Genomic DNA, 13,520 nt, shown 5'->3' with positions numbered 1-13,520 from the left:
TCCGTCCCAGGTCCCCCCCATCTACCCCAGGACCCCCCAATTTGTCCTAGACCCCCCTCAAATGTCCCCCAAGCTCCCCCCCCCCCCCATCTACCCCAGGGTCCTCCCAATTTTCCCAGAGCCCCAATGTGTCCCCCCCCATCTGCCCCTCATCCCCTCCCCATCCAACCCAGGTCCCCCCCACTCTGTCCCAGGTCCTCCCCATCCACCCCAGGATCCCCCAACCCGCCCCAGCCCCCCTCGGTCCCCCCCAGGCTCCTCCCCCGTCCCCCCCCGTCCCCTGCTCGCCCCCTCCCGCTGTCCCCGGGCCGTGGCCGTGCGGGGCCGGGGCGGGGCGGTGGCGGCGGCGCGGGGGGGGCGCGGCGGGGCCGGGAGGGCGGCGCGGCGGCGGCGGCCCCGCACCCAGCGCCCGCACCCACCGCCCGCCTCCCGCGGGCGGCGGCAACAAAGGCCCTTCCCCGCCCCCGCCGCCGCCTCCCGCCGCCTCCCGCCGCCGCCGGCAGCGTCCTTGCGGCAGGAAGATGCCCGGGGAGGTGCCGCCGCCGGCGCCCCGGGGGCTGCGGAGCCTCCCGCTGCTGCTGCTGCTGCTGCTCAGCGCCCGCGCCGCGCTGGTGAGTGCGGGGGCACCGGCGGGGGGCACCGGCGGGGGGGCCGAGGGACACCGGCACCGCCAGGGGGGCGGCGGGGACCGGCACCGAGAGGGGGGGTGAGGGGAGGGACCGGCATCGGCACCGGGAGGGGTCAGCGGGGACCGGCACCGGGAGGGGTCACCGGGGACCGGCAGCGGCACCGGGAGGGGTCACCGGGGACCGGCACCGGGAGGGGTCAGCGGGGACCGGCAGCGGCACCGGGAGGGGTCAGCGGGGACCGGCACCGGGAGGGGTCAGCGGGGACCGGCACCGGGAGGGGTCAGCGGGGACCGGCAGCGGCACCGGGAGGGGTCAGCGGGGACCGGCACCGGGAGGGGTCAGCGGGGACCGGCAGCGGCCCCGCGGAGGAGCTGCCGCGGGCAGGGGGGTGGGACCGGCCCCGGCACCGCGCGTGGATCGGTACCGCGGGGAGCGGGGATGTGTGGGGTGGCACCGGCGTCGCGCACGGGCTGGCCCCGGGCAGCGGCACGGGTCTGGAACGGCCTCGGTACCGCGCGTGGATGGGCAGCGGGCGGGGGGCACCCGCAGCGGGCGGGGGGCGTGGGGCCGGCAGCGGAACCGGGGCGGGACCGGCGCCGTGCGGGGTCTGGCAGCTGCGGCCGGCGGGGATCGGGACCGGGACCCGCCCGGGGCGCTCCGGGACCCGCAGTCCGCTGTGGGGGTCCCCCAGCTCCCGAGGGGCTCCGCTCCCCCCTCCGTGCCCGCAGAGCCCCCCCGAGCCCCGCAGCCGCTGTCCCCGCGGGTGTCCCCTCCCCTGCCACCCCCCGGGCGGTGCCGGGCACGGTGGCGGGCGTGGGGAGGGGGCTGCGGGCAGCCGCCGCTTGAAGGTCGCAGGGAAACGCGCCTTGAAAAGCGCCTCGAGGGGCGGAGAGGGAGGAACCCCCCTGCTGCTGCTGCTGCTGCTGCTCGGGGGCAGCAGAAACTCGCCCCCCATCCGCCCCCCGCCTCCCCGTCCCCGCTCCTCTCCTGCATCCCCAGCCCCCGGTGGGGCGGAGGGCGCAGATGCAGCCCGGGCAGCGCCCGCTGCTCCCGTTCCGTGGGGCCGGAGGAGAAGGGGCTGGGCGGCCTCTGGCACCTCCAAAACTGCTGCTCCCCACCGGCAGCTCCGCCTGGGAGAGCAGCCGTGGGATCCTGGGGTCCGTGGGATCCTGGGGTCCGCGGGAGCCTCCCAGCCCTGCCTGCACCCTGCCCCGAGCCGGGCGTTGGAGCTTTGCAGGACCGGGGCGCTGCTTTTTGGGGGATGCTCTCCGGGAAGGAGCCGGAAGATGCTTTTCCCCCCAGCCCAGGAGCAGTGGGAGAGCGCGGCGGGGAGGAAGGCTGCCCCTGCTCCTCCTCCTCTCTTCAAGAGGGGAAGAAGCCCCAGGGCCTGGCTGCTGCAGTGAATCACCCGGAGCTCCTGCCGGGCTCTGTTTGGGGGTGCCCCAGGCTGGCCCCCCATTCCCGCACGAGGGGCGGCTCCCAGCTCTCCCAGCCCCTCTGGATTAGAGACCCAACTTCAGCGTCCCTGAGGGGACACGAGGCGCTCCTCCAACACCTCTGGTGAATCTGCACGGCCGCCGGATCCAAGGGCACTTTGTTCAGCCCGAAATTCCCTTTGCCACGGATCCCGGGGAGTCTCTGCTCCGCTGGGAGCTCCCCTCCATCCCCGCGGTGAGGGGTGAGTGCGGCTGTGCCGGTGTCCGCAGCCCCCGCGGCAGTGTGGGGTCGGCTCTGGGCGTGCTCATCCCCCCCGGATGAGCTTTTCCCCTTCCTTTTGGGGAACTGGCGTTGCTGGTTGCTGGATTAGGTTGGTGGCGTTTCCTGAGGGTGTTTAGGCCGTTTGAGAGAGGCTGTGGGGTTGTTCAGGGCCGGGCGGGGAGAGGATGGGATGTGGGATGTGGGATGTGGGATGCGGGATGTGGGATGCGGGATGCGGGATGTGGGATGTGGGATGTGGGATGCGGGATGTGGGATGTGGGATGTGGGATGTGGGATATGGGACGCTCCCGAGGGCTGGAGGAGCTGCTGCCTCCACCTGGATGGGATCGAGGCCTCTCCTCTCCCCCTCTCTTCCCTGAAGATTTAAATTTGGGCAGACCCAGCTCCTCCCTTGGGTCGCCGGGGTGGGAAGCGGTGACTTGGCACAGCTCAGGCACATCCGTGACGATGGGATGGGGATGGATTTGGGGGTTCCTGTCCCCCCAGTGCCGGATCCTGGGCCCTGCCAGGGAGCTTTTCCCTGGAGCAGCGCCAGGAGAGTTCCTGGCTGCTCCGAGGATGAGAAACTCCGGCCCCGTTGGGGTCCCTGGGATGAGTCCCTGTCCCCATCCCGGGGAGCACAGAGGGACAGGGATGGGGACAGGGATGGGGACAGGGAAGGGGACAGGGAAGGGGACAGGGAGGGGACAGGGAAGGGACAGGGATGGGGACAGGGATGGGGACAGGGATGGGGACAGGGATGGGGACAGGGAAGGGGACAGGGAAGGGGACAGGGAGGGGACAGGGAAGGGACAGGGATGGGGACAGGGATGGGGACAGGGATGGGGACAGGGATGGGGACAGGGAAGGGGACAGGGAAGGGGACAGGGAGGGGGACAGGGAGGGGACAGGGATGGGGACAGGGAAGGGGACAGGGATGGGGACAGGGATGGGGACAGGGAAGGGGACAGGGAAGGGGACAGGGAGGGGACAGGGAAGGGGACAGGGAAGGGGACAGGGAGGGGACAGGGAAGGGGACAGGGAAGGGGACAGGGAAGGGGACAGGGATGGGGACAGGGAAGGGGACAGGGAAGGGGACAGGGAGGGGACAGGGAAGGGGACAGGGAAGGGGACAGGGAAGGGGACAGGGAAGGGGACAGGGAAGGGGACAGGGAGGGGACAGGGAAGGGACAGGGAAGGGGACAGGGAAGGGGACAGGGAAGGGGACAGGGAGGGGACAGGGAAGGGACAGGGATGGGGACAGGGAAGGGGACAGGGATGGGGACAGGGATGGGGACAGGGAAGGGGACAGGGATGGGGACAGGGAAGGGGACAGGGAAGGGGACAGGGAGGGGACAGGGAAGGGACAGGGATGGGGACAGGGATGGGACAGGGATGGGGACAGGGATGGGGACAGGGAAGGGGACAGGGAAGGGGACAGGGAGGGGACAGGGAGGGGACAGGGAAGGGACAGGGATGGGGACAGGGAGGGGACAGGGATGGGGACAGGGATGGGGACAGGGAGGGGGACAGGGAGGGGACAGGGAGGGGACAGGGAAGGGGACAGGGAAGGGACAGGGATGGGGACAGGGAGGGGACAGGGAAGGGGACAGGGATGGGGACAGGGAGGGGACAGGGAGGGGACAGGGAGGGGACAGGGAAGGGGACAGGGATGGGGACAGGGAAGGGGACAGGGAAGGGACAGGGAAGGGGACAGGGATGGGGACAGGGATGGGGACAGGGAAGGGGACAGGGATGGGGACAGGGAGGGGACAGGGATGGGGACAGGGATGGGGACAGGGAAGGGGACAGGGATGGGGACAGGGAAGGGGACAGGGAAGGGACAGGGAAGGGGACAGGGATGGGGACAGGGATGGGGACAGGGAAGGGGACAGGGAAGGGACAGGGATGGGGACAGGGAGGGGACAGGGAAGGGGACAGGGATGGGGACAGGGAAGGGGACAGGGAAGGGACAGGGAAGGGGACAGGGATGGGGACAGGGAAGGGGACAGGGAAGGGACAGGGAAGGGGACAGGGAGGGGACAGGGAAGGGGACAGGGATGGGGACAGGGATGGGGACAGGGAAGGGGACAGGGAAGGGGACAGGGAGGGGACAGGGAAGGGACAGGGATGGGGACAGGGAGGGGACAGGGATGGGGACAGGGATGGGGACAGGGAAGGGGACAGGGAAGGGACAGGGATGGGGACAGGGAGGGGACAGGGATGGGGACAGGGATGGGGACAGGGATGGGGACAGGGATGGGACAGGGAGGGGACAGGGAGGGGACAGGGATGGGGACAGGGATGGGGACAGGGAAGGGACAGGGATGGGGACAGGGATGGGGACAGGGAAGGGGACAGGGAGGGGACAGGGATGGGGACAGGGATGGGGACAGGGAGGGGACAGGGAAGGGACAGGGATGGGGACAGGGATGGGGACAGGGATGGGGACAGGGAAGGGGACAGGGAAGGGGACAGGGATAGGGACAGGGATGGGGACAGGGAGGGGACAGGGAAGGGACAGGGATGGGGACAGGGAAGGGGACAGGGATGGGGACAGGGAAGGGCCCTGGCGTGGCTGGAGCATTGCTGGGACACCTCTCGGTGTCACTCGGGGCTTCCCTTTGATCTCCTGCTCTCCGTGACCCCTCTCGGCCCCGGCTTCGGGGAAGCTGGGATGGACCCCCTTGGAATCGGTCCCTGTAACCCTTTGTGTGCCGCCGAGGGAGTGCTGAGGGGCAGGAGCTGCTTCTCCCGGCGGGACCCCTCCCTGGCAGAGGGCTTTTCCCAGCAGTGCCGTGGGCAGGTTTGGGGTTGGCTGCGATTCCCCGAGGCCCATCCCTGGTCCTGCCTCATCCCTTTGGAGCTGGGTAGGGACCACGTGGAGAGGGGACGAGGGAGACCCAGGCTCCTGCACCAGCCCTTCCCGGGGCAGGGATGAGCTCCTGCCCTGCTGGACACCCGGGATCCCCAGGACTGTGCTGCTGGGAATGCTGGCGGCTGCTCCCCACCCCCGGACCACACACACGGGCTGGGGAATCGCCGCTTCCTCCTCCTCCGGGCAGGCAGAGCGGGGTGCTGGCAGCCGAGCGGCATCCGGGGGCCGCTGGGGAGAGGGGGCAGGACAGGCACGGTAATTAGTGGGGTTGATGAGCTTTAATCAGGCCGTGGGTTGTGCAGGGGGTGGGCGCAGCCAGCCCTGAGTGCCACCCCCGGCTCTGGGGTCCCCAGGTGTGGGCTCAGGACGCTTCGTAGTGGCTCCGGCTGCTGGAGGAGCCCAGATTAGGGATCAACTCATCACCTTAATTACCGAGAGCGTTGATTGACCCTGACCTTTCACAGCTCCCCGGCCCTGGGGCGCTGCTCTGGGGCCGGTTCCCGGATCCCAGTGCGAGACGTGGGGAGCGGCTCTGGGTTTAGTCCCGGGCTGTGTTTCACTGTGGAAGGGCATCCCTTGCTCCCTGCACCCCCTCCGGAGCCTCCCTCGGCTCAGCCCAGAGGGATAATGAGGAACACAGAGATTCCTCCAGGCCCTGCAGAGGTTTGGGGTGAAGCACCCCCCGCCCTGCAGGGATTTGGGAAGTTCAGCATCCCCGCGGCTCCGGGGCCCACCGGGCCTGGCGCTTCCAGGGCCGCCTCATTCCCGTGATGTTTTCCAGCGTTTCCTCGGCAGCTCCCTGGTTTCCAGCCTGGCATCGGGGCCGTGTGGGGCTGGGGGCTCCCCTGAGGTCTGGGGGTGCTCTGGGGTTTGGTGTAATGACTTTGCAGGGCTCAGCCCGGCCCCCAGGGGTGGATTGGAGCTCCCTGGTGTGAGCTGGGGTCACACGGGGCTCAGCCCAGCCCCGTTTGTAGGGACAGCCCAGCTCTCCCATCCAGCCATGCTCAACCCCAGCTCCTTCCTCTTTCATGCAGAAACCGAGGGGGAAAGAAAAAATCAATCAATAAATAAAGGAATGGATCCCCAAGGGGCTCAGGGTTCTCTGGCCACTGTCACCTCGTACCCCGGCCCAGCGGCGTGGGAGCAGTGGCAGCGAAGTCCCCGAGTGTCGCCAGGGCTCCTTTTCCCTCGGGAGACGCGCGGCAGCCCCGGGAGACGGCGCCGGGGGCTGGGGAATGCCGGTGCCGGGGACGTGAGCCGGGTACCAAACCCTGCTGGGCCCGGCGGGGCTCTGGGAACCGGGAACCGTTCCCGTCCCGAGCCTCCAGAGGCTCTAACAGAGCTCCGCTTAATGCTGGCCCCGTGGCCCCGTGTCCCCGTGTCCTTGTCCCCGTGTCCCTGTCCCCGTCCCTCCCGGCTTCCCAGGAGCTGGGGCCGGGCACACCCTCGCCTCCTGCCCGGCTCTGGGTGGGCTTTTGCTGCTGGAGGCTCAGCCCCGTCGCCCCTCGGTGCTCGGGATTTGGGGAGCAGGGATTTGGGGGCAGAAACCCCCTTCGGACGTGGCTGGGTCTCTCCTCGGAGCAGCCTTTGCCCGAGATGCGGTCCTGGCATCCTCCAGGATCTCCCTTCCCTGCTCATCCTCCCCGCCCAGCCCGAGGCTCCTTTGGCTCGGGAGCTGCCGGAGAAGGATTTCTGCTCCGGGGCCGGGGGTGGCACCGAGCCCCTGGCGGGCAGGAGGGGCCGAGCCCCCGCTCGGTGTCACCTCGGCCCCCGCTCGGTGTCACCTCGGCCCCCGCTCGGTGTCACCTCGGCCCCGGCAGCGGCCGCTGCTCCCTGCCCGGCTCCGGGGCCGCCGCTCGGCTGTGGAGGGAGGAGCGGAGCCTTTCCCGGCTTTTCCATCCCTGTTTTGTGCCATTCCCGGTTTCCCCCCCTTGTTTTGTGCCATTCCCAGATTTTTGTGCCATTCCCAGCTTTCCACTCCTGTTTTGTGCCATTCCCAGTTTCTCCCCCTTGTTTTGTGCCATTCCCAGATTTTTGTGCCATTCCCAGCTTTCCCCCCTCGCTTTGTGCCATTCCCTGTTCCCCCCATGCCGTGGGCTGGGAATATTTTCCATGGGGAGTGTCCAGCAGTCCCTCCCAGCTCCGGGGGGCACGGAGGTGGAACGCGGAGCTTTTCGTGGCCTCTCCTCCCCCTCTCCTCATTAATTAATTTGACATTTACGGCGAGATCCTCGTGCAGAGCTCCCGAGCGTCTCGGTGACCTCCGGAGCAGCTCCAGGACTGGAGCTGCTGGAATTCCAGGTGGGAGGGAAGGACGTGGCCAGATCCCGGCAGAGGCGGCCCCTGTCCCCCAAACCCTGTTTTGGGGCCTTCCTGTGGTCAGAAAGGAATGGGATTGGATTTGGCATCCCGTGGGATGCTCCTTGCAGCTGAGCGAAGGTGACAGCGTTTCCAGGGCTGGCTATTCCAAGATTTTTTGTTAAAATTGACTCCAAAAAAGTGAAGTCTGGTGCTGGCTCAGTGCTGAACCCAAGCGTGGCTCTGCTTGGAGGGGACAGCAGGGATCTGGGGGGACCCAAACCTCCTTTCCCACCTCAGCATCCCAGAGCAGGCAATCCCAGCACTCCCCAGGCTGGAGTTGGATGGGCTGGGACGTTCCCTCTGCCCTGCCCACGCCACGAGATGGAGGCCGGGTGTGTTGACATCCCTGTGGCCTCTCCCTCCCTCGGCGCAGCTTGGCCACGGCTCAAACTCTTTATTTCGAGATAAAAATAGCAGCAGCAACCTCGGGGCTGCCGTTCCTGCCCCGGCTGGGGGAGAAACAGGGATTGTTTTAGGGAAAAAAGGGGGGAAACCTCGATGTGGGGGAGCCTGGGCACAAATCCCCCCAGGCTGCAGCCCCAAAGTGGGACCTGGAGTGGGGAGGAGGAGGCTGGAGCCAGGGAAAAGCCGGGAAAAGCCGGGAAAAACCTCATCTTCCAGGCAGCACAGAGCACAACTTGTTGGCAAAACAGTTTGTTAGCCAAAAAATGCAGTTTTCTGGAGGAGGAGGAGGGGATGGAGCTGCTTCAGGAGCTGCCGAGGGAAGGGGGGGCCTGGTGAGGGTTTGGGGGGGTTGGAGGGGATGCTCAGGCAGCAAATGTCAAAAATCCGACGCAGGGCTGCATTTTGGGGGAAGGGAGTGGGAGTTTGGGGCCAAAGCGGGCATTTAAAAGAGAAAAAATCTTCTTTATTTCTCGTTTTTGCAAGTCAAGCTGGAAGGGAACACAGAGCCCCTGTGTTCGTGGCCCTCCCCGAGCAGTTTTCCCGCAGAGGCAGCAGCTCTGGGAGCACACAGGGAGCTTTGCTTCCCCACCCTTGACATTACTCCACCATTCCCAGCTTTTTAAAGGCCAGTTTGGGCTCCTCACAACTTTTCCAGGTGCTGGGAGCAGCCGTTGTGTCCCTGGGGAGCCTCTCCATGCACCCCATGAAGATCACCCAGAAAAAGCCGGGATGATGCCATTTCCCCCCGCGTTTTGGGGGGTTTTTGGGGAATGGCGTCATCTGGATTTTCCTTTCCCCTCTCCCTCGGGCACGGGCTCCGGGGGAGGGAGATGTGGGAATCTCCAGCAGCCGGGATCGGGGCGCTGGAACTGGGACAGCACCAGGGGAGCCTGGGCCGCTCCAAAGCCCGGGCTCCATCACCGTGGAAAATCCCGGAGCTGCCAGGGATTTGCGGAGGGAATGGGGGGATTTTTGGCAGCTGGGACCCCCCTGGAGGCGGCTCCGAGGGCGAGGGTCCCTTTTTGGGTGAGATCCCCGGGACTTCGGGGCCCTTTCGTGTCACCGCTGCCTTTGTCACCTCCTCCTCCTCCTGAATCAATCCAGGATTTAATAATTCCAATTTAATAATAATTAAAATTTAATCATTCCGATTTATTAATCCCAATTTCCTGCCCAGTTCGGTGTCCCCCAGCCCGGACTGTGTCTGGGGGCTCTGATGAACGCTAATTAAGCTCTAATTAGCCCCCGGTGGCCACAGGTCGGTGCCCTCTGTGTCGCCTCTGTCAGAGGATCGTTACCAACACCCCATGCAAAGCTGGGGGGTCCCGGCGTTAATTACCCGTTAATTACCCCGGGGTTAATTAGGAAGAGTGCTGATGGGGATGTTGGGGGTCTGGGCATCCAGCAGGGACTCCAGGGCGGGGAACTGGGATGAAATGGGATCCTGGGCGGGGTTTATCGGTCACGGGGCCTCTTCATCCCCCCTAGCCTCCTCTGTGATGTGGGACCGCATCCCGCTGGGACAGCCAGGCTCCAAAATCCCAGATCCGCGGAATTCCTTGGCTTTGTTTTCCCTGGAGCTGGGAGGAGCCGTTTGTCCCCGTACACCAGTAATGGACTGGTTTGGGCGGGACTGGGATGGGTCCCCCGGATCCCCCGTGGCCCTGGGACATTTCCTGCAGCGCTGGGGGGCTCAGGGCTGAGCAGAACTCCCTGGAATTTGGGGGTGCTACCAGGGCTGGAATTGGGGTGGCCCAGCCTGTTGTCCCTCTTTGCCCTCCTGCCTTTAATTGGGATTAATTAATCCCTGCTCCTCCATCCCGGGGCCTGGGCCCGGCAGTGTGTCCCCAAATGTCCCACGGATGTCCCCAAAGCCACCAGGAGTGGGGGTGGGGAGGTGCTGGCGGGATCTGAGGGTGGGATGCCGGGATGGGAGCAGGTCCTGGATTTGGAGCATCCTGAATCCCTTTGTTTCCCATGGCGAGAGCTCCTCAGCGCCGAGGAGGAAGGAGAGAGGGAATCCACCGGATGCGGCCCGGCTGGATGGGCAGGGATGGACGGTGTCACATCCCTGTGTCCGTGGGGACACCAGCCCCGATCCGAGAGGAAATGGGAATTCTGGGAGCAGGGAGTGGCTGGGGCTGCAGGGAGCAGCAGCTCCAGGTCCTGTCCCCCACCCACCACAGGAGTTTGGGGCTAAACAGTGACTTTTTGGGGTTGCTCAGGGAGCTCCTTCCAGCCCTGGAGCTCTTGGGATCTGTGCTGGGAAGGGGATTGGGAAGAGCATTCCCATGGGCTCTCTGTGCAGGCTCGGACCAAGATTTGGTAAAAATCCCTTATTTCTGAGGGGTTTTGTAATTTTTTCTTCCAAGGACCTTTTTTGGCTGCTGGTGCCACCGGCCTGGGGTGAGGCTGAGGGTCTGGCTGGGATCATCCCGGCTGCAAGAGAGTCCCAAGAACCCGAATGAGGGGATTTTCCTGCTGATTTTCCTTCTGATCCGACTCCAACATTCCCGAATGCTCTCGCCAGCTCCAGCTTTAAAGGCTGAGTTTGGGATCCCAGCGCGGGAACCCCTGGATGACAGCACTCCCAAACCCATCCCAGGCAGCTGCTGGTGATGCCAGGGATTCCAGGACAGGGATTGGGATTGGGATTGGGATGCAGAGCCAGCTCCCAGCCTGCTCCCATCCCTGCCTGCATCCCTGGATTGGGAAGCAGCTGCTGCCCCTGGGCCTCCCCATCCTCTCCCCCCTCGTTCCCTCCCTCCAGCCGGAGTTTTCCCTGGTGGACTGGGTTAAATCGGGATGTGAGGAGCAGGGATGGGAGAGGAGCCGGGCTGGACACCGAGGATTGGGAAGGAGAGACCATTTCATCCCAAATCTGCCCCCAGCCCCCGCCACAGGTGAGGTTCCCACACGCAGGGACCAGCGGGATCGGGGCTGACCCGGGCCGGGGGTGTCACCCCAAAACCCCATCCCTGCTGCTGGATCCCCCCTCGGCGCAATTCCAGCTGCTCCCAACGCTGCAGCCGGAGTTTGCCTGCAGCTAAAAATACCTCGGAGCGCAGCAAAGCCCCCGGAGGGTTTAGGCTCTATATTTAGGTTCCTGCAGCACAAAGCCATATTGCACGGGGGCCGGGCAGTGGGATCTCCTTCTAGGAACGGGGGGAGCAGAGGACAGAAGCAGAGGGGTGCGATGGGGCCTTTCCATGTGGATGCAGGGCTGGATCCTCCCCCTGCAGCCGCTGTCCCACCCGGCTGCTCCAGTCCGGGCCTTTCTTCCCCCAAACCCCAGCAGAAGTTGCCGCCTGAGCGCGGAGGGGAAGGGACATCAAACATTTATAGGCCTCGCAAATCGTCAAGGAAATGTCTGACTCTGCTAAAATAGCAGCAGCAATTAGAGGAGAGGGAAAAAAACCCCAAACCCGGCAGCCACGGCTCGTGTGTTATCCCAGCGTTCTCCCAGCGCTTCCCGTCCTCAGCCGGGGTCACAGCTTTGGGGTTGGGCTCCCCAAGCCCATCTGGGGGATGGGACAAGCTCTGAACCCCCCCCAACCAGTCTGAAACCCGACCTCGTGGCTCTCCAAACACATCCCAACCTCAGTTCTGACTTAAACTGAAAGGGCAGCGAGAAGTTAATTGGGTTCCTTCTTCTTTCGGGGCCGGAGCGGGGTCGGTGCTTCCTGCCCGCCTCTGGTCGCTCCTAATTAGGAAAACCCCAAATTTGAGCTTCCCCGGTGCCTCAGTGGGATTTGTCCTGCGGGGTTGGGTCCTTCCCCCCACCCAGGGTGAGGATGGGGCAGCAGGTGAAGGAAAACAGCCAAATCCCGAGGGTCAGGGGAATTTTGCTGCTGCTTTGTTTGACCCGGGGCGTTCCAGAGGAAAACTCCGCTGTTCCTCCAGCAGGGCACGAGGGTCACACTCGCCTGCTCAGGCTTTGCACTTCCTGCATAAAAATCAGGGATTTGGTGATTTTTTCATTATTTTCTTCCCTTTGGCAAAGGTTAAACCTGAGTGAGGAGCAGAGCGAGCTCTGAGGTGAGGAGGAGGTTCAGGATCCAGGACCCGGCGTGGATTTGGGCTCTCCCTGCGCCGAGTTTTTGGGAACCAGGGCTTGTCTGGCACAGCTCAGAGCTGGTGTGAGAAAGAGGAAAGAAAATGCCAGGAGGGGAAATCCAGGGGGGAGGAGCAGGGCTGGGGGTGGCAGCCACAGGGACCTGCAGGGACCTGCATCTTCCTGGTGTAGGGAAGTGTTTGCCAAGGAAGAGGAGAACTCAGCTGGGAACAGGCCCTGGATTTGGAGCATCCTGAATCCCTTTGTTTTCCATGGCAAGAGCTCCTCAACACCTGGCCAGGAGGAGGAGGAGGAAGGAGAGAGGGAATCCACTGGATGTGGCACGGCTGGGTGGGCAGGGAGGGACACGTCCCTCGCAGGGACATCCCTGTGTCCATGAAGGTGGAGCTGGTTGGACTTGGAAAAGAGGAATTGGCTTTGTGTGCTTTTGGGACAACGCTCCTTCCCGATGGGATCAGCCATTCACTCCCTTCCCAACGGGATCACGCCAGCCACGGACATCAGCGAAATTGGGAAATCGGAGCTCTGGGGGTGTTTCCTTCAGCCCCCGGGCTGTGAGAGCTGCCCTGGTTTCTGTTTCGAAGCCTCCCCTGCCGGTTGCAGAGCTGGCCGTGCTTTCCCAAGCACAAGGTGGATCCTGCAGCTCCTGGAGCGGAGATTTTGGGGAATGAGGGATGCTCACTGTGGGGAGAGGATCTTCCCTGCCCTTCACAGAGGCCTGGAACATCTCCCTGGAGGAGCGAGCTGAGGATGGGGGGAAAGGAGCAGCTTCTCCTGCTGGTGGCTGCCAGGGGATCCCGGTGCCCTGGGATCGTGTTCCCTTGGGATGGAGTTGTCCCTGCTCCCATTTTCCTCCTGCTCTGTTGGGTTGTGTGTGGGAAGAGCTGTGGCATTTGAGGTGGTGGGGCTGGAGGCCAGGCCTGGCTGGGTGGGGTCTGCCTGGGATGCTGGGACCCATTCCCGTATGGAACTGCTGGGATCTGTCCCTAGGTGGGAATGCTGGGACCCACTCCCATGTGGAGATGGTGGGAGCTGTGTGGGGATTTTGGGACCCACTCCTGTATGGAAATGCTGGTCCCTGTCCCTGTATGGGGATCCTGGGACCCATTCCCACGTAGGGATTGTGGGACCCACTCCCATGTGGAGATGCTGGTACCTGTACGGAGATGCTGGGACCTGTCCCATGTGGGAATGCTGGGACCTGTCCCATGTGGGAATGCTGGGACCTGTGTGTTGGGCACTGCCCTGAGCACGCCCCTCAGCAGAACGAGGTTTCTCCCGCTTCTTCCCCTCCCAGAACATTTCCGTCCCTCTTTTTGTCACTTCCCGTGGTGCTTTCAGCCCCCTGGCACTGACCCAAACTGCTCTGGCTGGGGAAAGAGGCCTCAGGTGCAGCAAAACCCCCTCATAATTTATTTGTTCCTCACTGGCTTCCGGGCAGGATCCCAGAGCTGCTGGAGCTGGGTTTGATTTC

The 13,520-nt window shown here is 64.8% G+C and overlaps 1 protein-coding gene across 19 annotated transcripts in view; it reads left to right on the top strand.

Annotated features, from left to right (window-relative positions):
• Nucleotides 1-402: 402 nt before the first annotated feature.
• SDC3 (syndecan 3) overlaps nucleotides 403-13,520 on the top strand; it is a 39,424-nt gene continuing 26,306 nt past the window's right edge. For all 19 annotated transcript variants that reach the window (XR_004244250.1, XR_004244249.1, XR_004244264.1 and 16 more), the window contains exon 1: nucleotides 403-611. Coding sequence is in view for 1 of the 19 variants with exons in the window: in XM_032132140.1 (XP_031988031.1) it covers nucleotides 522-611 (90 nt within the window). In the remaining 18 variants the exon portion in view is untranslated. The remainder of the gene's footprint in view (nucleotides 612-13,520) is intronic.

Source organism: Corvus moneduloides, chromosome 23 (assembly GCF_009650955.1).
Source record: "Corvus moneduloides isolate bCorMon1 chromosome 23, bCorMon1.pri, whole genome shotgun sequence".
Taxonomy (NCBI): Eukaryota; Metazoa; Chordata; class Aves; order Passeriformes; family Corvidae; genus Corvus; species Corvus moneduloides.
Note: the sequence above shows the minus strand (reverse complement) of the source record. Positions and strands in the feature narration are given on the sequence as shown.